The sequence below is a fragment of the Salmo salar genome, chromosome ssa08 (genome assembly GCF_905237065.1).
Source record: "Salmo salar chromosome ssa08, Ssal_v3.1, whole genome shotgun sequence".
Classification (NCBI taxonomy): Eukaryota; Metazoa; Chordata; class Actinopteri; order Salmoniformes; family Salmonidae; genus Salmo; species Salmo salar.
In genome coordinates, this window is record NC_059449.1 from 9961540 (window position 1) to 9984060 (window position 22521).

The 22521-nt window shown below is 42.0% G+C and overlaps 1 protein-coding gene across 2 annotated transcripts; it reads left to right on the plus strand.

The window, feature by feature from the left end:
* LOC106610109 (zinc finger protein 213) lies at positions 1–20726 on the plus strand. 2 transcript variants are annotated; one of them, XR_006770858.1, is made up of 5 exons: positions 1–508; positions 1008–1138; positions 1316–1492; positions 6055–6211; positions 18549–20726. XR_006770858.1 is itself a non-coding variant. In XM_014209279.2 (3 exons), the coding sequence occupies exons 1-3, from the start codon at positions 226–228 to the stop codon at positions 2411–2413; spliced, it is 1512 nt and encodes a 503-aa protein (XP_014064754.1). In that variant the 5' UTR covers positions 1–225; the 3' UTR covers positions 2414–3018. The 2 variants fall into 2 exon arrangements, 1 of the variants encoding a protein (XP_014064754.1); XM_014209279.2 differs by lacking the exons at positions 6055–6211; positions 18549–20726 and having other exon boundaries at positions 1316–3018.
* Positions 20727–22521: the final 1795 nt, after the last annotated feature.

Genomic DNA, 22521 nt, shown 5'->3' on the forward strand with positions numbered 1-22521 from the left:
AATAAGATCCTTTCTCTTTAGTGTAAACGGAAAAGAACAGTAACCAAGAATAATTTCCACGTTAGCATTTTTATTGGTGTTATTTAGACCTGTTTTAACACCTTGGAACTCAAAATATGATTAATACTTTCCCCAGGTAACGTTTGATTCGCGTTGGAAATAGGACTTGGTTGATAGATGTTATCTAGGTAACGCTACCTAGCTATCTGCTAACGTTAGCTAACAATGGCTAACTGTATGGTTTTTCACACTCAATTAGCCTCCATCATGGAGGTGCTAGCGAATTCAGCCGTTGCAGAGATATGTAAACTCGTAGACGACGACTATGCAGTGTTTCGTTTGGAAATAACTCAAAGCCAGAAAGAAAACAGGGCATTGCGGAGAAAACTGCAGCTACTGGAACTGAAGGTGGCACGGGAGCGCGCAGAGAAGACAATGCGAGAGCGCGTCCTCACTAGTCGTCCCAGTAGTGTCAAGATCCTCGACCGATACAGAGGAATGGCAAGAGGTACATTTTGCAGAAGTCTGAGGCTATCGCCCCTTTCCCCTCTGTGCATGTGTTCAGTTGTGTTACGTAGAATTGGGTCTTGGAACATTTCTCCTTTTTTAATGAGTTTGAATACCAGTCGTTATTCAATCTCAAGGATGGGAATCAAAGGTGGAATAGGATCGGATTGGAACAGGGTTGGAGAGTCCTGGTGTAGGCTATCTAGCTTTTTTTTTGTTTAGCTTTTTTTTTTTACCAGGTAGGTCAATGAAGAACAAATGATTCTTGCACAAAGACAATATCATATTCTAACCAGATTGTTGATTTACTGAGATTCCTATTATCATACTCAATTAAAAGAATATGATGCATGGAACATAATCAATCCATCAATAGTATATCTTGACGTTATGAGAAGTGTTACCTTACATCCTTGCCAATTGTAAACAGTGTTCAATATAGCGTTGAGCATTGACAGTACCTAACTTAACCACCCCTTTTTCCCCAATCACTCTCTTAGGTGAAGGACATCTCACTGGAGGCCTTAAGAGCTTTGTGAAGCCAGCGGAACACAATGCGTGGAGAGATGACCAACCCATAGCTATAGATGAGGGGAGTGGATCCTCAACCCAGCATGTTATCGTGATAGAGGTTTCTGTCATAGTGTGACATTGAAAATGACAGTTCGTCAAACATTGCCCTTTTATTTCAGAAAGGCTCCCTCATCTATTAATTTGCTTACATGTACATCCTCAGCATGTGAGAGCCCTACGACATTGTTATCCAATTCCACTGTACAGGTAATAACCTTCTCTCTTTTTGTGTCAGTCAGCAGAGGCTGCAGGACCTGGGGTCAAGCAGGAGAAGACTGAAGGAGAGGAGAACTCAAGACACAGCAGAGACATCCAGACGGGTGCAGAGACTGGAGTGGCGCTCCCTGTAGCCACGGAGGACCTCGCCACCTTCGTCGCACCGCAGGTCAGGACTCGACGCAGCATCACGGAGGTCAGTGGAACGCCGAACGCCATCCTCAAGTCAGCGACAGACACAGAGACTTTAACTGTAACACACAGGCTCTTACGCACAGGATCTGACCACCGATCAGACCCAGAGAGACTAGGGCCACTGGGTTGTCCTCCTGCTCCTGGCTCAGAATACCTACCAGTATTTTACCAGAGCCAGGGGATGGTTCATTCTTGTGGTGATGGTGACACGTTAGACACTGGAGGTGATGATCTGTCTTGTTCTTACGCTACAGAGATGGACCCTGGCAACATATCCTTGGGTTTAGAGACACAGAATGATCTGTCTAGAGGGGACTGGAACCGGTACAGTAGTAGTGTATACTCTGAAGGGTCCCTAGATAAGAAAGGGGAGGTTATAGTGGTAGATGAGGTGACTGTGAAAGTGGAGGGAGACGCTCCTCCCACATGGAATGTAGACGAGACTCCCTCAGGAGAAGGACACTCACAAGGTAGAGATTTCTTAGATTATAGGGAAAGCTTAGAGATGAATCCAAATGTCACAACCCACTCCCCTTGCCCCCAGAATGTGGAGATCCACCAGAGGGTCCACACAGGGGTGAAATCCTTCAGCTGTACCCAGTGTCACATGCGCTTCGCCCAGGCTGGTGACCTGAAGAGGCACCAGAGGGTCCACACAGGGGTAAAACCCTTCAGCTGTACCCAATGTCACATGAGCTTTGCCCAGGCTGGCAACCTGAAGAGGCACCAGAGGGTCCATACAGGGGAGAAACCCTACAGCTGCCCCCAGTGTGAGAAAAGGTTCTCCCGCCAGCACCAGCTGAAGATGCACCTGAAGGTCCACACGGGAGAAAGGCCGTTTGCTTGTACGCATTGTAGTAAGAGTTTTTCAGAGAGGAGCTACCTCAGGATACACCAGCAAAAAAACCATTCCACTCTATAATATAGAAAGTAACCATTCCACTCGATGGCTTCTGACGTTTAGATCAAGCCCTGTATTAAAGACAAAGATTGATTTTCATTGTTGTCAGCAGAATAGATCCATAGATGTGTTTGGAATAACGAGAGTAACACATTTCAGTGTTGAATATTCCTGGGTAGAATATTGCAACCAGACATTTTCTGATTATATAAGGCATACAGTTTATAAGCCTAAAAAGCCTGCTACATATTGTGTTTGTACTGTGTAGGCCAGGGGTCTCTTGTAGGTTTTTGCTCCAACCCTACTTGTATCGAGCCTGGTTCAGCTTATCAACCAGCTAATTATTAGAATCAGTTGTGCTAGATTAGGGTTGGAGTGAACCTACAGGACGATAGCTCTCGAAGGAACAGGGTTGGAGAGTCCTGGTGTAGGCTATATGATGTTCACAAATGCCGATTTCATTACTTCCATTCAACTACTTAATTTTTCCCCCAAGACACTTTTAATGAGAAAATATATGCAGTTTATCAAGTTCATGCAGATTTTTAGTTGAGACGTGTATTTGTGGTTTTCATATGGAGTATTTAAAACTTGTTTGTTTAATAAACACAAAATGGGACTTTTAATTCTAAGACTTTCATTATTCTTTTTAGCCAGTTCTTCTGAAAGTAGCCCACGAGCCAGAAGTGGTCCCCGAAAATTGCGTACTACCTCACATGACCTAAATTATGTGGACACCTGCTTGTCGAACATCTCATTCCAAAATCATGGGCATTAATATGGAGTTGGTCCCCCCTTTGCTGCTATAACAGCCTCCACTTCTGGGAAGGCTTTCCATGTTGGAACATCGCTGCGGGGACTTAATTCCATTCAGCCACAAGCATTAGTGAGGTCGGGCACTGATGTTGGGCGATTAGTCCTGGCTCACAGTCTGTGTACCAATTCATCCCAAAGGTGTTCGATGTGGTTGAGGTCAGTTCTCTGAGCAGACCAGTCAAGTTCTTCCACACCGATCTTAAGAAACCATTTCTGTATGGATCTCGCTTTGTGCACGGGGGCATTGTCATGCAGAAATAGGAAAGGGCCTTTCCCAAACTGTTGCCACAAAGCTGGAAGCACAGAATCATCTAGAATGTCATTGTATGCTGTAGCGTTAAGCTTTCCGTTCTGTTAGCTTGTGTGGCCTACCACTTCGCGGCTGAGTCGTTGTTGCTCCTAGACGTTTCCACTTCACAATAACAGCACTTGCTGTTGACCGGGGCAGCTCCAACAGGGCAAACATTTTACAAACTGACTTGTTGGAAAGGTGGCGTCCTATGACGGTGCCATAATGAATGACACTGAGCTCTTCAGTAAGGCCATTCAACTGCCAATGTTTGTTTATGGAGATTGCATTGCTGCGTGCTCAATTTTGTACACCTGTCAGCAACGGGTGTGGCTGAAATAGCCAAATCCACTAATTTGAAGGGGTGTCAACATACTTTTGTGTATATAGTGTATGTTCAATTCACGTCATTGCTCTCTCTCTTGTTCTGCTGTGTGTGATTCTTGCTAGCTATCACTCAAAAAACATCGAGGGGGTGAATATCATTGGCTGGATCTCGATTTGCTAGGGGGCTGGTCCACGTGGGGAGAAATGTAGGGAAAATGGCGCAGCACAGCTTCCAGAAAACTGTTTGTCACTTTCAAACTAGGGATTTCGTGGCTAATTGAGGTAAGATGGTAACTGATCTCACCCTATTCTACATCCCAACAGCGCTTTATAACCAATACAGTAAGGGAAAAAAGTATTTGATCCCCTGCTGATTTTGTACGTTTGCCCACTGACAAAGAAATGATCAGTCTATCATTTTAATGGTAGGTTTATTTGAACAGTGAGAGACAGAATAACAACAAAAAAATCCCGAAAAATGCATCTCAAAAATGTTATAAATTGATTTGCATTTTAATGAGGGAAATAAGTATTTGACCCCCTCTCAATCAGAAAGATTTCTGGCTCCCAGGTGTCTTTTATACAGGTAACAAGCTGAGATTAGGAGCACACTCTTAAAGGGAGTGCTCCTAATCTCAGTTTGTTACCTGTATAAAAGACACCTGTCCACAGAAGCAATCAATCAATCAGATTCCAAACTCCACCATAGCCAAGACCAAAGAGCTCTCCAAGGATGTCAGGGACAAGATTGTAGACCTACACAAGGCTGGAATGGGCTACAAGACCATCGCCAAGCAGCTTGGTGAGAAGGTGACAACAGTTGGTGCGATTATTCGCAAATGGAAGAAACACAAAAGAACAGTCAATCTCCCTCGGCCTGGGGCTCCATGCAAGATCTCACCTCGTGGAGTTGCAATGATCATGAGAGCGGTGAGGAATCAGCCCAGAACTACACAGGAGGATCTTGTCAATGATCTCAAGGCAGCTGGGACCATAGTCACCAAGATAACAATTGGTAACACACTATGCCGTGAAGGACTGAAATCCTGCAGCGCCCGCAAGGTCCCCCTGCTCAAGAAAGCACATATACATGCCCGTCTGAAGTTTGCCAATGAACATCTGAATGATTCAGAGGACAACTGGGTGAAAGTGTTGTGGTCAGATGAGACAAAAATGGAGCTCTTTGGAATCAACTCAACTCGCAGTGTTTGGAGGAGGAGGATTGCTGCCTATGACCCCAAGAACACCATCCCCACCGTCAAACATGGAGGTGGAAACATTATGCTTTGGGGGTGTTTTTCTGCTAAGGGGACAGGACAACTTCACCGCATCAAAGGGACAGGGCCATGTACCATCAAATCTTGGGTGAGAACCTCCTTCCCTCAGCCAGGGCATTGAAAATGGGTCGTGGATGGGTATTCCAGCATGACAATGACCCAAAACACACGGCCAAGGCAACAAAGGAGTGGCTCAAGAAGAAGCACATTAAGGTCCTGGAGTGGCCTAGCCAGTCTCCAGACCTTAATCCCATAGAAAATCTGTGGAGTGAGCTGAAGGTTCGAGTTGCCAAATGTCAGCCTCGAAACCTTAATGACTTGGAGAAGATCTGCAAAGAGGAGTGGGACAAAATCCCTTCTGAGATGTGTGCAAATCTGGTGGCCAACAAGGGTTTTGCCACTAAGTACTAAGTTATGTTTTGCAGAGGAGTCAAATACTTATTTCCCTCATTAAAATGCAAATCAATTTATAACATTTTTGACATGCGTTTTTCAGGATTTTTGTTGTTGTTATTCTGTCTCTCACTGTTCAAATGAACCTACCATTAAAATTATAGACTGATCATTTCTTTGTCAGTGGACAAACGTACAAAATCAGCAGGGGATCAAATACTTTTTTCCCCTCACTGTATACACTAAATATGCCTACCTTCTGACACACACACACACACACACACACACACACTAACAAACACCTACTGTATACGTCAAAATAGTTTAGTCACATTTGTCTGACTTTTGACAGCTGACTTAGCTGACTTGTTTTTACCCATAACATATTTACGTCCACCATGATGGATTTAACAACAATGAAGTCATTCTGTAACTACGGTATTGGACTCAAACATAGTGGGGATGGGTAAACACTCCATGTTGAAAGTGTGTTTATTATCTGTGTGTACGTAACTGAGGGAGTGTATGTCTGTGTAATCTGTATCACCTGTCTCTTCCAGGAGGAGGAGGGTCCTGAGGTGCTGCTGATGAATGAGGTATGAGGAGGGTCTGGGGAACCCTGAGAGGACCATGGTCATGGAGGACAACCATACAACAACTCCTGAACCCACAGAGGAACCAGCTGAGCAGCACAGGACCACACACAGTCTCACTTAGGTGAGCCCACTGTGAACTACTGTCTGAATGGTATTAGGTCAGGGTCCATATTAGAGGTCGACCGATTAATCGGCATGGCCAATTAATTAGGGCCGATTTCAAGTTTTCATAACAATCTGTAATCTGCATTTTTGGACACCGATTACATTGCACTCCACGAGGAGACTGCATGGCAGGCTGACCACCTGTTACGCGAGTGCAGCAAGAAGCCAAGGTAAGTTGCTAGCTAGCATTAAACTTATAAAAAACAATCAATCTTAACATAATCACTAGTTAAACCTGTTAGGGCTAGGGGGCAGTATTTGCACGGCTGGATAAATTAATTTACCCGATTTAATCTGGTTACTAATCCTACCCAGTAACTAGAATATGCATATACTTATTATATATGGATAGAAAACACCCTAAAGTTTCTAAAACTGTTTGAATGGTGTCTGTGAGTATAACAGAACTCATTTGGCAGGCAAAACCCTGAGACAGATTCTGACAGGAAGTGGATACCTGATGTGTTGTATTACCTTTAAACCTATGCCATTGAAAAACACAGGGGCTGAGGAATATTTTGGCACTTCCTATTGCTTCCACTAGATGTCACCAGCCTTTACAAAGTGTTTTGAGTCTTCTGGAGGGAGATCTGACCGAACAAGAGCCATGGAACGATGATGGCCCATTAGACACCTGGCGCGCGAGTTCATGTTGGGTACCCTCGTTCCAATACGTTATAAAAGAGAATGCATTCGTCCACCTTGAATATTATTCATGTTCTGGTTAAAAAGGCCCTAATGATTTATGCTATACAACGTTTGACATGTTTGAACGAACGTAAATATATTTTTTCCCCCTCGTTCATGAAGTGAAGTCCGGCGGGCTTAGATCATGTGCTAACAAGACGGAGATTTTTGGACATAAATGATGAGCTTTTTTGAACAAAACTACATTCGTTATGGACCTGTGATACCTGGAAGTGACATCTGATGAAGAGAATCAAAGGTAATGGATTATTTACATAGTATTTTCGATTTTAGATCTCCCCAACATGGCGGCTAGTCTGTATCGCAACGCGTATTTTTCTGGGCGCAGTGCTCAGATTATTGCAAAGTGTGATTTCCCAGTAAGGTTATTTTTAAATCTGGCAAGTTGATTGCGTTCAAGAGATGTAAATCTATAATTCTTTAAATGACAATATAATATTTTACCAATGTTTTCTAATTTTAATTATTTAATTTGTGGTGCTGACTTGAATGCCGGTTATTGGAGGGAAACGATTTCCTGAACATCAACGCCACAGTAAAACGCTGTTTTTGGATATAAATATGAACTTGATAGAACTAAAAATGCATGCATTGTCTAACATAATGTCCTAGGAGTGTCATCTGTTGGAGATTGTAAAAGGTTAGTGCATAATTTTAGCTGATTTTATGGTTTTGGTGACGCCTGTCTTTGAATTGGCACAACATTACACACAACTCTTGTAAATGTACTGTCCTAACATACTCTAAATTTATGCTTTCGCCGTAAAACCTTTTTAAAATCGGAAAACGTTGTTAGATTAAGGAGATGTTTATCTTTCAAAGGGTGTAAAATAGTTGTATGTTTGAAAAATTTGAATTTTGACATTTATTTGGATTCAAATTTGCCGCTCTTGAAATGCACCTGCTGTTGATGGAGTGCACCACGGGTGGGACGCTTGCGTCCCACCTAGCCCATAGAGGTTTTAACTACACATGGTTGATGATATTACTAGTTTATCTAGCTTGTCCTGCATTGCATATAATCAAAGGGGTTGCATGTTAATTTATCATCAAATCAAAGCCTACTTCGCCAAACGGGTGATGATTTAACAAGCGCATTCGTGAAAAAAAGCACTGTCCTTGCACCAATGTGTACCTAACCATAAGCACCAATGCCTTTCTTAAAATCAATACACAAGTATATATTTTTAAACCTGCATATTTAGTTAATATTGCCTGCTAACATGAATTTGTTTTAACTCGGGAAATTGTGTCACTTTTCTTGCGTTCTGTGCAAGCAGAGTCAGGGTATATGCAGCAGTTTGGGCCGCCTGGCTCGTTGCGAACTGTGTGAAGACCATTTCTTCCTGGCAAAGACCATAATTAATTTGCCAGAATTTTACATAATTATGACATAACATTGAAGGTTGTGCAATGTAACAGCAATATTTAGACTTAGGGATGCCACCCGTTAGATAAAATACGGAACAGTTCTGTATTTCACTGAAAGAATAAACGTTTTGTTTTCGAAATTATAGTTTCCGGATTTTACCATATTAATGACCTGAGGCTCGTATTTCTGTGTGTTTATCATATTATAATTAAGTCTATGATTTGATAGAGCAGTCTAACTGAATGGTGGTAGGCAGCAGCAGGCTCGTAAGCATTCATTCAAACAGCACTTACCTGCGTTTGCATATGTTTATGACTTCAAGTCTATCAACTCCCGAGATTAGGCTGGCAATACTAATGTGCCTATAAGAACATCCAATAGTAAAAATTATATGAAATACAAATGGTATAGAGAGAAATAGTCCTATAATTCCTATAATAACTACAACCTAAAACTTCTTAACTGGGAATATTGAAGACTCATGTTTAAAGGAGCCACCAGCTTTCATATGTTCTGATGTTCTGAGCAAGGATCTTAAACGTTAGCTTTTTTACATGGCATATATTGCACTTTTACTTTCTTCTCCAACACTTTTTCTTTAAACCGCATTACTTAAATCAAATTGAACATGTTTCATTATTTATTTGAGACTAAATTGATTTTATTTATGTATTATATTAAGTTAAAGTAAGTGTTCATTCAGTATTGTTGTAATTGTCATTATTACAAATATATATAAAAATCGGCCGATTAATCGGTATCTTTTTTGGGGCCTCCAATAATCGGTATCGGCATTGAAAAATCATAATCGGTCAACCTCTAGTCCATATCCACAAAGCCTCTCAGAGTCGGAGTGCTGATCTAGGATAAATTTAGCCTTTTAGATCATAATGAATAAGACTATGTAGACAGGTGGGGAACTGATCCTCGATCAGCACTTTGTGGATATGGGTCCAGTTTGTCTTAAGCGTGGGACCATGCCCAATTGAAGACAGACCAGAGAGCATTGACCTGCTGAGTGGACTAAAGATGGGGGAGGAAGGTAAGGGAGAAATACATATACAGAACTTAATATACAGTGTCTTCAGAAAGTATTCATACCCCTTGACTTATTCCACATCTACACACAATACCCCATAATGACAAAGTGAACACGTTTTTAGTATTTTTCACATTTATTGAAAGTGAAATACAGAAATATCTCATTTACATAAGTATTCACACCCATTTGCTATGACACTCCAAATTGAGCTCAGGTGCATCCAATTTCCTTCAATCATCCTTGAAATGTCACTACAACATGATTGGAGTCCACCTGTGGCCAATTCAATTGTTTGGACATGATTTAGAAAGAAACACACCTGTCTATATACACTGAGTGTACAAAACAGTATAACTTCCTAATACTGAGTTGCACCCCCTTTTGCCCTCAGAACAGCCTCAATTCGTCAGGGCATGGACTCAACAAGGTGTCGAAAGTGTTCCACAGGGATGCTGGCCCATGTTGACTCCAATGCTTCCCACAGTTGTGTCAAGTTGGCTGGAAGTTGATCTCTACTCTGAATAGCTCGTTCCATCTCATCCCACAGATCTTCACTTGGATTGTGATCTGGTGACTGGGCAGGCCACTGCAGTAAGTTGAATTCGCTGTCATGTTTGTGGAACCATTCCTGGACAATCCTAGCCTTGTGGCTGGGGCATTATCCAGCTGGAAAAAATCTATTCACAGATGGATACACTGCTGACATGAAGGGATGCACCTGATTGGCGATGATGTTCAGATATCCTGTGGCATTCAAACGTTGCTCCACTTTTATCAAGTGCCTAAATGTGTGCCATGAAAACACACCATCACACCACCACCAGTCTGCAATGTTGACACGTGGTATGATGGATGCATGTACTCGTGGTTTTCTCCATACCCTAGTCCTCCCATCAGTGTGAAACAGCAGGAACCAGGGATTCATCAGACCAGGCAATGTTTTTCACATTCTCCAGTGTTTTTGTTCTTTGCCACACTGCAGCCGCAGTTTCTTGTTTTTTGCTGAAAGAAGTGGAACTCTGTAAGTTTGTCAGCTGCCATAATCCCTTTGTGTCAAGGTACTATGAGCTGTTTATTATTTTGTGGTTATTTGGGCACCAATGTTGTACTGGACTGTTAGTTGACTCACACTAGCCAGTCTGTTGTGCTGCACAATTTGTGTCAGCCTCCTTTGCCTCCGTTTCATCAGTGAGCCGTCTTTGGCTGGATGTCCTTTGGGTGGTGGACCATTCTTGATACATTTACCCTCTGAATGGCACACGTACACAATTAATGTCTCAAGGCTTAAAAACCCTTCTTTAACCTGTCTCCTCCCTGTCATTTGCACTGATTGAAGTCGATTTAACTGGTGACATCAATAAGGGCAAATTGCTTTCACCTGGATTCACCTGGTCAGTCCATGTCATGGAAAGAGGTGTTCCTAATATTTTGTACACTCTGTGTAAGGTCCCACAGTTGACAGTGCATGTCAGAGCAGAAACTATACCATGACGTCCAAGGAACGGCCCGTAGATCTCCAAGATAGAATTGTGATGAGGCGTATATCTGGGGAAGGTTATAATACAGTTTCTAGAGTGTTGAACGTTTCCAAGAACACATATGGAAGTACCCTGACTCTGCCTAGAGCTGGCCGTCCAACCAAACTGAGCAACCGTGTAAGAAGGACCTTGGTCAGAGAGGTGACCAAGAACCCAATGACCACTCTGACAGAACTGCAGAGTTGGGATTTGGGACTTATGGGAGAGTGGCCAGACGGAAGCCACTCCTGAGAAAAAGGTACATGACAGCACACCTGGAGTTGGCATAAAGGCATGTGAAAGACTGAGATTCTGTGTTCTGATGAGACAAAAATGTTACTCTTTGGCCTGAATCCAAGGTGCTATGTTTGGAGAAAACCAGGCACAACTCTTCCCCCCCTCTAACACCATCCCTACTGTGAAGCATGGTGGTGGCAGCATCATGCTATGGTGCTACTTTTCAGCGGCAGGACCTGGAGACTGGTAAGGATAGAGAAAACAATAAATGGAGCCAAATACAGGAAAATCATTGATGAGAACCTGCTTCAGAATGCAAAAAACCTTCGACTGGGGGCGAAGATTTACGTTCCAACAGGAGAATGACTACAAGCATACAGCCAAAGCAACACTGTAATGGCTTCAGAACAAGAATGTGAAAGTCCTTGATTGGCCCAGCCAAAGCCGAGACTTGAATCATATTTGAAAATCTGTGTTAAGACATGAAGATTGCTGTTCACGGCAGCTCCCCATCTAACTTAACAGAGCTTTCGAAGATCTACAAGGAAGAATGGGAGAAAATCCCCAAATCCAGATGTGCAAAGCTGATACAGACATACCCAAGACGACTCAAAGCTGTAATCGCCGCCAAAGTGCTTATACAAATATTGACTCGGGTGTGAATACTTATGTAAATTAGATTTTTGCATTTCATTTTCAATACATTTGCAAACAGTTTTCACTTTGTCATTCATTATGGGGTATTGTATGTAGATGGGTGAGAAAATAAATTATTAAAACATTTTGAATTCAGGCTGTAACACAACAAAATGTGGTATAAGTCAAGCGGTATGAATACTTTCTGAAGGCACTGTACGTATGGCTCAGTTGGTAGAGCATGGCACTTGCACAGTCATGGTTGTGGGTTCAATTCCCAGGGCCACCCGTACATAAAATGTATGCATGAATGACTAAGTCGCTTTAGATAAAAGTATCTGCTAAATGGCATATGTTATTATATTACTAATGGGCATACAATGAAATGAATAAAACTTGTTTAGATACTAAAACAAACATTGACTCAACTGTATATGTAGAGTTCTCTGATGGTGTTGGTCTGGAGACTAAAAGAGGAGACTGGGTGGCCATCTTGGATTCCCAGACCCAGATGGGTGCAGCCAAGGGCCCAGGGGACGACTTCCCCCGAGCAGGCCAGGACCAGAAGCGACATAGTGGGAGTCAGTGGATGAGACAGCGTCCTCAACTCTGGTCTGGGTATCAACACCACAACCAGAAACAGTCGAACACAAAACAACAACTGAACTTAGTTTCCATGACAAAAGACGGGCTGAGTACCAGGGCGAGGCGTAGATTTGGTCTGCGGGGACGGGGTGGTGTCCGTATGCGGGGGGAGAGAACAGATACTGACTCGGCTAAAGATGCTCCATCCTGCTCCTATAGTTGTGATTCAGAGAGACTGATGGCACCTCAGGTTAACCCCCTAACAGGTGCTGCCTTCAGCCTGCCTTCTATAGGATCTATCAACTGGAACATGGACCCTGAGACAACACAGACACTCCCTGGCCTTCATCCTCCTCACACTCCCCTAATGTTAAACCAGACCTCAGACAATGCCAGTGCCTCAACACTAAATTGCTACACAAATTACAGTAGTAGTAATGCTATCAGTAGATCCAGTAGTAAAGAAAAGCGCTTCCCGTGTTCATTCTGTGAGAAAGCCTTCAGTTTCACCAAACAGGTGGAGATCTACCAGAGGATGCACACAGGGGAGAAATCATTCTGCTGCCATCTGTGCAGGGCCAATTCCTCCCACTTTTCCAACCTGAAGAGGCACCAGACAGTCCACACAGGGGAGAAATCCTACAGCTGCCCCAGTGTGAAAACAGGTTCTCCCACCAGCTGAAGATGAACCTGGAGAGAGGCCGTTCATCTGTACACACTGTGGGAAGAGGTTCTCAGAGAGGAGATACCTCAGTATACACCAGCAGAAAAAGCACATGGCCCATGTATAACATTAGTTCCATAAAGTTCTCAGTCACTGCCATGGATTTCAGTCATATGGATTCTGGTTTGGAGATGACATAGCCTAATACAGACAGAAGCATGTTTGTTCATCGAAATATTTTCCCAAATATTGCATATTCTCTGTTAAACTGTGTGCACTGAACTGACATGCATGATTGTTGATGACACTCCAATGTTCAGATGGAAGGGATGAAATGGTCTGTAAAGGGCACCTCAGCAGCGCTCTCAACTCAGACAGTGGTGTGTAGCTTACTGTAGCTGCTGGAAAAGTAATTCAAAGGCTCTACTTCATCACTCAGGATGTTACTGTCCAGTGCTACTATTTTTTTCCATGTAATGTTGTTATTATTAAAACCAAATCAGACAGTCCAATAGTAGAATAGTGTACCTATTCAGTGCCTACTTTGTAAATTTGGAGGTGCCAGAACAAAGTGAGCCCTAGAGGGGGGTGACCTGGGGAGTTCTAAGATACCAGAACGCATGAGGGGGAAAAAAACACCTTTATAATAAAGCATTGCATGCATATCATCGCATTTGAGTAGTTGCATGGAGCAGTAGAGTAGAAGCACTTATAGAAGTTGCACACACGGGGAACATTTTTAGTAGCCTAGGGTCCGAGAAAAAGTTGGCCTTTTATAAACGCATTTCATGCAATTCTACGTAATTTACATGACTGGAGACTTTGGCAGAATCTTTTTTAATTCTGCACAAATTATCTAAATGGCAGGCTACTTTGTCACTGTCAAACCGAGAATCTGAGATCAATAAAAGCCACCTTGTCTTGAATCCATCAATAGCTTAGGCCTAGGTGTGTATATAGGCTACAATATGTAGGCTACAATATGAGGAGGAAATTATAGTCCTTAAAATGCTTTCCAGTTTCATTGACTCACCCAATGATGCACAGGTCACTCGCTGGTGATTGTCGATGCGCTCATGCCAAAAGCTTTTCTCTCTTTTGTAAAACAATATTTGGAAGTTGATCAAATATTTTGGTAGCATACAGAAAAGTCTTCTCTTTTCAGCAGGAGCCATTGCTTTCCAACCTGTGTTTTCCCTCGATTGTGTTTGAAATATTGCTTCTTACGGATCAAATCCCTTTAGCGGGATCGATTTGACAACAGCCAGTGAAAGTGCAGGTCGCCAAATTCAAAACAGCAAAAATCTCATAATTAAAATTCCTCAAACATACAAGTATTATACACCATTTTAAAGGTAAGATTCTCATTAATCCAACCACAGTGTTCGATTTCAAAAAGGCTTTACAGCGAAAGCACACCAAACGATTATGTTAGGTCAGCACCTAGTCACAAAAAAACATACAGCCATTTTCCAGCCAAAGAGAGGAGTCACAAAAAGCAGAAATAGAGATAAAATTAATCACTAACCTTTGATGATCTTCATCAGATGGCACTCATAGGACTTCATGTTACACAATACATGTATGTTTTGTTCGATAAAGTTCATATTTATATCCAAAAATCTCACTTTACATTGGCGCGTTATGTTCAGTAATGTTTTGCCTCCAAAACCTCCGGTGACTTTGCAGAGAGCCTCATCAATTTACAGAAATACTTATCATAAACTTTGATAAAATATACAAGTGTTATGCACAAAATTAAAGATACACTTCTCCTTAATGCAACCGCTGTGTCAGATTTAAAAAAAGCTTCACGGCGAAAGCACACTTTGCAATAATCTGAGTACAGCGCTCAGACACCAAAAGAAGCTATACAGATACCCGCCATGTTGTGCAGTCAACAGAAGTCAGAAAAGTGTTATAAATATACACTTACCTTTGATGATCTTCATCAGAATGCACTCCCAGGAATCCCAGTTCCACAATAAATGTTAGTTTTGTTCGATAAAGTTCATCTTTATGTCCAAATACCTCCATTTTGTTCGCGCGTTAGGTTCACTATTCCAAATGCAAGGCGTGCGCTTACTAAGTCCAGACGAAAAGTCCAAAAAGTTATACTACAGTTTGTAGAAACATGTCAAACGATGTATAGAATCAATCTTTAGGATGTTTTATCATAAATCTTCAATAAAATTCCAACCGGACAATTCCTTTCTCTTTAGGAATGAAGATGAACTCAGCTCGCGTTACTGAGCTCATCATGCCTTTTTTTCCAGATACCTGACTCCATATGCTCTTATTCGCTCCCCATTCACAGTAGAAGCCTGAAACAACGTTCTAAAGACTGTTGACATATAGTGGAAGCCTTAGGAAGTGCAATATGACCCCACAGACACTGTATATTGGATAGGGAATCACTTGAAAAACTACAAGCCTCAGATTTCCCACTTCCTGGTTGGATTTTTCTCAGGTTGCCTGCCATATGAGTTATGTTATACTCACAGACATCATTCAAACAGTTTTAGAAACTTCAGAGTGTTCTCTATCCAAATCTACTAATAATATGCATATCCTAGCTTCTGGGCTTGAATAGCAGACAGTTTACTCTGGGCACGCTTTTCATCCGGACGTGAAAATACCGCCCCCTATCCCTAAGAGGTTTTAAGGCCTGTTTGGTCTGCGTGCTGATATTTCACTGACAGATTTGCCGCGTGTTCCCGACTATAGGCTATTCTTTGTTATTGGGGTACAATCCACAGCTAGGCTATTTAAAAAAGAAGCCAATGATCCTCTGTTGGTAAATTATATACATTTTCATGGTGTATTAGGCTATTCTGAATGATTTCGTTTATTTTTGAACAAACAGCAGTAATTCTATAACTTCGGCAAATCTATTTCAATTTATCAGTCGTGCTGCAGTTCCTCCAGAACCCTTCGCGTAGCTTTGATTCTATAAGGAAATAAATTATGAAGTGCAACGCTGGAGAGATGAGTTGCAGGCTCATGTCTATCAGAGCCAAGAGCGAGAGATCATAGAAATTGAATCTCATTCTAGTTAGATACAGGCGCGCTTCTCACACAGCCACCGCCAAGCGTTGGTCTCAAACATAGGTTACAATGTTGCTCAAACTCTAAACCCGGGCCGGCCCAACCCAAATCAACTCTTAGAACATTAGACCCCTCCTGAAAATGTACTTTTTCACATAACGTTTTTTTTTGTGGGGGCAGGAGAATAAACAAAGAGGCAATTGAGAGAGAAAAATCCATGACAAAAGAGGTACCGGATCCTGCCAAATATGTTCCGGGACAAAACAGTCTTAAACCGAGAGGTTCCGGATCCTGGTCTGGCAGGATCCGGCTCAAATGAAGCACTGTACCTGTTTACCTTGTGTGTTCTGATTCAGAGGGGTTGGGTTAAATGCCACATTTTCAGTTGTACAACTGACTCGGTATATCCCACCCGCCCCCTTCCCTTTCTATGCCAGATAAATATTCCTCTCGAGGCTCATTCAAGTTTAAAGCACAATGGGAGGGCTACATATATTCTGACAAGCAGTCAATGCACAACAATTCTTAATGCAATCGCAGGAAAACACTTTTGAAAGCAGTTTTGTCAAATGTATTTTCAAAGCAGTTTTGGCATTTGTTAAAAAATGCTTCAGCCTATGTACATTTTATAGCAACTATGCCTCTGGGCTACAGGTAATAATGCTTCTTGCTAGTAGCACATCTGATAATGTAGACCATGCATAGCTTAAATGCATGGTCTAAAACAGTGCATTCGGAAAGTATTCAGACCCCTTGACTTTTTACACATTTTGTTAAGTTACAGCCTTATTCTAAAATTGATTAAATCGTTTTCCCCCTCATCAATCTACACACAGTAAATACCCCATAATGACAAAGCAAAAACTTTTTTTTTTTAAATTATTTTCAAATGTATTAAAAATAAAAAACTGATATCAGATTTACATAAGTATTCAGACCCTTTACTCAGTACTTTGTTGAGTTTCTCCCATTCTTCTCTGCAGATGCTCTTAATTTTTTGTAATATTTTTTTTTAACCTTTATTTAACTAGGCATGTCAGTTAAGAACAAATTCTTATTTACAATGACAACCTACCCCGGCCAAACCTGGACGACGCTGGGCCAATTGTGCACCACCCTATGGGACTCCCAATCACGGACGGGTGTGATAAGGCTTGGATTTGAACCAGGGACTGTAGTGACGCAACTTGCACTGAGATGCAGTGCCTTAGACCGCTGAGCCACTCGGGGCACCTCAAGCTCTGTCAGGTTGGATGGGGAGCATTGCTGCACAGCTATTTTCAGGTCTCTCCAGAGATGTTCAATCGGATTCAAGTCTTGGTTCTGGCTGGGCCACTCAAGGACATTCAGAGACTTGTCCTGAAGCCACTCCTGCATTGTGTTGGCTGTGTGCTTAGGGTCGTTGTCCTGTTTCAAGGTGAACCTTTGCCCCTGTCTGAGGTCCTGAGCGCTCTGGAGCAGGTTTTCATCAAGAATCTCTGTACTTTGGTCCGTTCATCTTTCCCTCGATCCTGACTAGTCTCCCAGTCCCTGCTGCTGAAAACATCCCCACAGCATGATGCTGCCACCAACATGTTTCACTGTAGGGATGGTGCCAGGTTTCCTCCAGACATGACTCTTGGCATTCAGGTCAAAGAGTTCAATCTTGGGTTCATCAGACCAGAAAATATTGTTTCTCATGGTCTGAGAGTCTTTAGGTGCCTTTTGGTAAACTCCAAGTGGGCTGTCATGTACCTTTAACTGAGGATTGGCTTCTGTCTGGCCACTCTACCATAAAGACCTGATTGGTGGAGTGCTGCAGAGATGGTTGTCCTTCTGGAAGGTTCTCCCATCTCCACAGAGGAACTCTAGAGATTTGTCATAGTGACCATCGGGTTCTTGGTCACCTCCCTGACCGAGGCCCTTCTCCCCAATGATGAGGCAGAGTAGAGGATATGGTGATGGTGTCTGTAAAAATGCTTCACTGGTGAAAAGTGACAACCTTATTATGTCTGATGCTGGTGTTTTATAATGAGGAAATGAGTGCCCTAATTCATGTTTACTTGACATGAAGATGTGTGAATTGTTGAACCTTTTCCAAAGTATTCTAAAATTCATTTGATCAAAGTGTGGGTACCAGATTTACAAAAAATAAAACTGTAACCACAGTGAGAACAGTTATTCTACTTCTGTGTAATTCTACATTATGTGAGTAAATGACAATTTTGTTGAAATTAAATACACAATGGACTCTGCTGACTGACTTGGTTATTTTTGGGTCATTGCAGGGACTGAGTATTCCTTATCTCAGTCAAACCAAAACATTATACTTAATTCACATATGGACATTTTTTACATTAAACTCCAATGGATCCGTTATTGTTATGTACTTAAATCACAGTGTTAGAGATGGGCTTGACTGTGATTTTAAAATATCATGTTTCTACAGCAAAGAGTTTCTGATATAAACCTCTATATGCTCTTCTGTACAATTTGTGTTTACAGTCTGCAGTCCATGAGGACCTGCTGATATACGGTGTTGCTGGCGGGAGAGACCGGACCTCTGAATCGGCTGGTCACAAACCCTGGCCCCAGATCAGGAGGGGCAGACTCCACAACAACCACCACACAGAACACAACCTGTGGACAGGTGGACTGAACAACCTCAGTCCTGGTGGTCATCAGAGAGACACATCTGGGATGCAATGGCGTGTGTCCAAGGCGCATATTGAAGATGCTAGAACTGTTTACATTTACTTTTCGTCAGCCAACAAGATGAGTAGGCCCAACGAACAGCCTATGTCAATCTACTATCCCCCATAGTACTAAATTTGACTTATTCTATTGGTCAGCTTGTCCTTCTGTGCGAGAAAGATATATTCCGAACATGTTGTGGGATGTGATAGATCTCAAATTAATACAACCCCTGTACATCAAAAACCCTTTTAAAAGCAATGAGACTTATGCAACAGATCAGAAGGTTTAGTATAAAATCTTGCTAAACTATTAGGCTATTTCTTCACATTATGAACGCAGCAATGCGTAGGCTATAACCGTGAATGTTCCAAAATGCAATTAGTAGGAAAACACCATTCTCAAAAGTACACTGCAAATGCAAGTGGTTTCATATGACAGGGATGAAAATATCCTTAAAAAATTATTTAGAAAGAGGGAAGATCTAAAGATGCAACAACAAGCATGGGTTGTTAATATGACTAGGATTGTGTCTTTGGCTGCTGGACAAGGAAAGAAAGTTGAGAACATGAGAAAAATAGGCCCTACTGGTTTCAATGGGATATGAGGAAGTGTTTATAAAATAATCCCCCTTGACATTCCTATGGTTGGAAAATGGTAAGACATGCCTCATAAAATGATAAAAAACGTCCAGGTTTTAAACAGTTACATTTACGGTTACATAGTTTCAAATTAATATACAGATTGCCATGTGGGTGATGTTGCAGTGCACAACAGGCACTGGCCTTTCTTTCCTGTCGGAACAAACAATGCCTCAAGTATTTTCGACAGAATCAGGCCTTTGGATATTAATAATGATCCTACATTATATTTGTCAAACATGACTGGTGTTTAGCCTATATATATATAAAATGTGTAATTAAAAGTCTCATTAAAGTTTGGCTACATTTTCAGGGGTTCCCTCATGTCAGCATCGGTCTGGATATGACAGGCTGTAGCCAATACGCATAGGCTATCACGTACACTTTGACCTGCAGGCAAATTATTTACGTACATTTACATACACTTATGTTTTTCTTAACAGAATAGCGAGTGTTTTTTGGTTTTCAAATCAATTTAATTGGCTATTTTGGTTAACGGCCTTGGTGCCCTAGCAGATGTCCTTGGTGCCCTGGCAGATGGCTTTGGTGCCCTGGAAGATTGGGCACCTCTTGAAGGCCAAATGGCCTTGCAACTAAAATCACGGAATTCCAGCTGTGGGGAGTCTATCAGGAAATCTGTCTACTAATGCCTGGTGAACGGCTTCATAGAAGGCCTGGATCTAGCATTACTCACCTACCTCATTGTTACCCCATGAATACAGACAGCTTCTGGATAGGCGTTCACCAGAAGAGGTACCTAGCCTATAACACAGTACCCAATCACAACAACACCAAAACAATAGCTAGAGGTCAAGGAGGCAGCTCAAAGACTAACCACCTAAGGGTGGTGGCTCCTGCTTCTACCTCTGGTGTCATTGGGTGACAACATGGGAGGCCAAGTATTAGGACCGACGCCAATTAGCTGTACGCCTGCCCCACGTGTGGGAAACTCTTCGCTGTGGCGAACTACGTAAAAAGGCACCAGACTGTTCACACCAAGGAGAGATCCTTGAAGTGCAAACTATGTTACAAGAGCTTCTCCTTCCTGACTAGCCTTATCAGATATAGGAGTGTCCACAATGGGGAGAAATCGTAGCAGTGTGGCTTGAGATGTACGCAGGGGATATGTGGGAACCATTCCTTAGCTGGCATATTATAGTTGTGAAGTGTCTTGGGGTAAGATGGTAATTAACCACATACCCCTCATTAACCCTTTGTTAATAATTTGAAACAGGCTTGTAAATACCTGTTTTTAGAGAGAGAGTAATCCTTGGCTAGAACATGGACAGTTGAATATTTACCTTACTGAGGTAATGTAGATGGAATAAAGTATTTCTATTGTATTGCATTTTATTATTTTCTACTCCATTCTTGCTAACACACTTTTTTTCACATTATCAAACAGTCCATTTATATATTTTCCAACGGGGCTATACATTGGGTGAGGTTTTTTCTCTCACTCGAGTAGCCTCGTTTCACTGCCAAAAATAAAATTCAACCATCTAGTGTTCAGCAAAATAACAACACCATGTCAAATACAGGTAGCCTAGTCAAATAATTAACATCCAATCACATTAACCGTTACTCTCTTGCGGGAATTCCACCAACGGTCTGTATGTAGCCAAACGTAGCTGCTGCTCATTCCGTTTGCTCGAAAATTGATAAATGGTTAAAAAAAAGTAAGGCCCGTGTCCAGCTACACACATACCAGCTCTACTGGTAGTACTGCTACTACCAGCAGTACTACACCTGCACAAGTCAACGACACAAGTTGTTCTGCTTCCACGAGCACATCTAATGCTAGCATCAGTAATTCCACATGTGTTGTTAGCCCAGCTAGCATGGACACTGACAGTTGTGAATCTGATGCAGCTGAAGAGCTACTGCCCCCTTACAAGAATAGACTGACGAGTTTCAGAAGAAAGTCCTTTGTTTCTGGCCATTTTGAGACTGTAATCGAACCCACAAATGCTGATGCTCCAGATACTCAACTAGTCTAAAGAAGGCCAGTTTTAACAGTTTTCAGCTGTGCTAACATAATTGCAAAAGGGTTTTCTAATGATCAATTAGCCTTTTAAAATTATAAACTTGGATTAGCTAACACAATGTGCCATTGTCACACAGGAGTGATGGTTGCTGATAATGGGCCTCTGTACGCCTGTGTAGATATTCCATAAAAAATCTGCCGTTTCCAGCTACAATAGTAATTTACAACATTAACAATGTCTACACTGTATTTCTGATCAATTTCATGTTACTTTAATGGTAAAAAAATTTGCTTTTCTTTCAAAAACAAGGATATTTTAAGTGACCCCAAACTTTTGAACGGTAGTGTATGAGCAAAAGTGCTATCTCACATCTCAATGAAACCTTCACTCTTGAGCAGACATTTAGAAAGAAAACATGGCAATTTGAAAAATAAGCCGCGGGAGTTTTTTGAGCAAGAATTAAGACGACTTTAGAGTAGTAACACATGTATAAAAGCAACAGATACCATTAATAAGAAGGGGCTAGAAGCGTCTTATATGGTGAGCTACAGAGTGGCTAGGACATACTATTGTGGAGGACTTAATTCTTCCTGCTGCTGCTGATATGGCTGGGACAATGCTGGGGGGAAAGGCCATAAAAACTATACAGACAATGCCTTCATCAAACAACACTGTTTCATGATGCATCAGTGACATGGCAGGAGATGATTTAAAACAATTACTGCTTCGCATACAAGCGAGTCAACAGATATGGCGGGCCTAGCACAGCTCCTGGTATATGTCCCTAACTTTTATGGGGGGTCAATTAAGGAAGGCATCCTCTTCTGCAAACCACTGGAAACCAGGAGAACAGGACAGGATATTTTTAAAGTACTGGACAGCTTTGTGACATCAAATGGACTTTGGTGGTCAAGATGTGTTGGTATTTGTACTGATGGCGCAAAAGCCATGACAGGGAGACATAGTGGAGTAGTAACACGTGTGCAAGCAGTTGCTCCTGATGCCACTTGGGTACACTGCAGCATCCACCGAGAGGCTCTTGCTGCCAAGGGAATGCCTGACAGCTTGAAAGACGTTTTGGACACTACAGTGAAAATGGTTAACGTCGTTAAAGCAAGGCCCATGAACTCTCGTATTTTCTGCACTATGCAATGA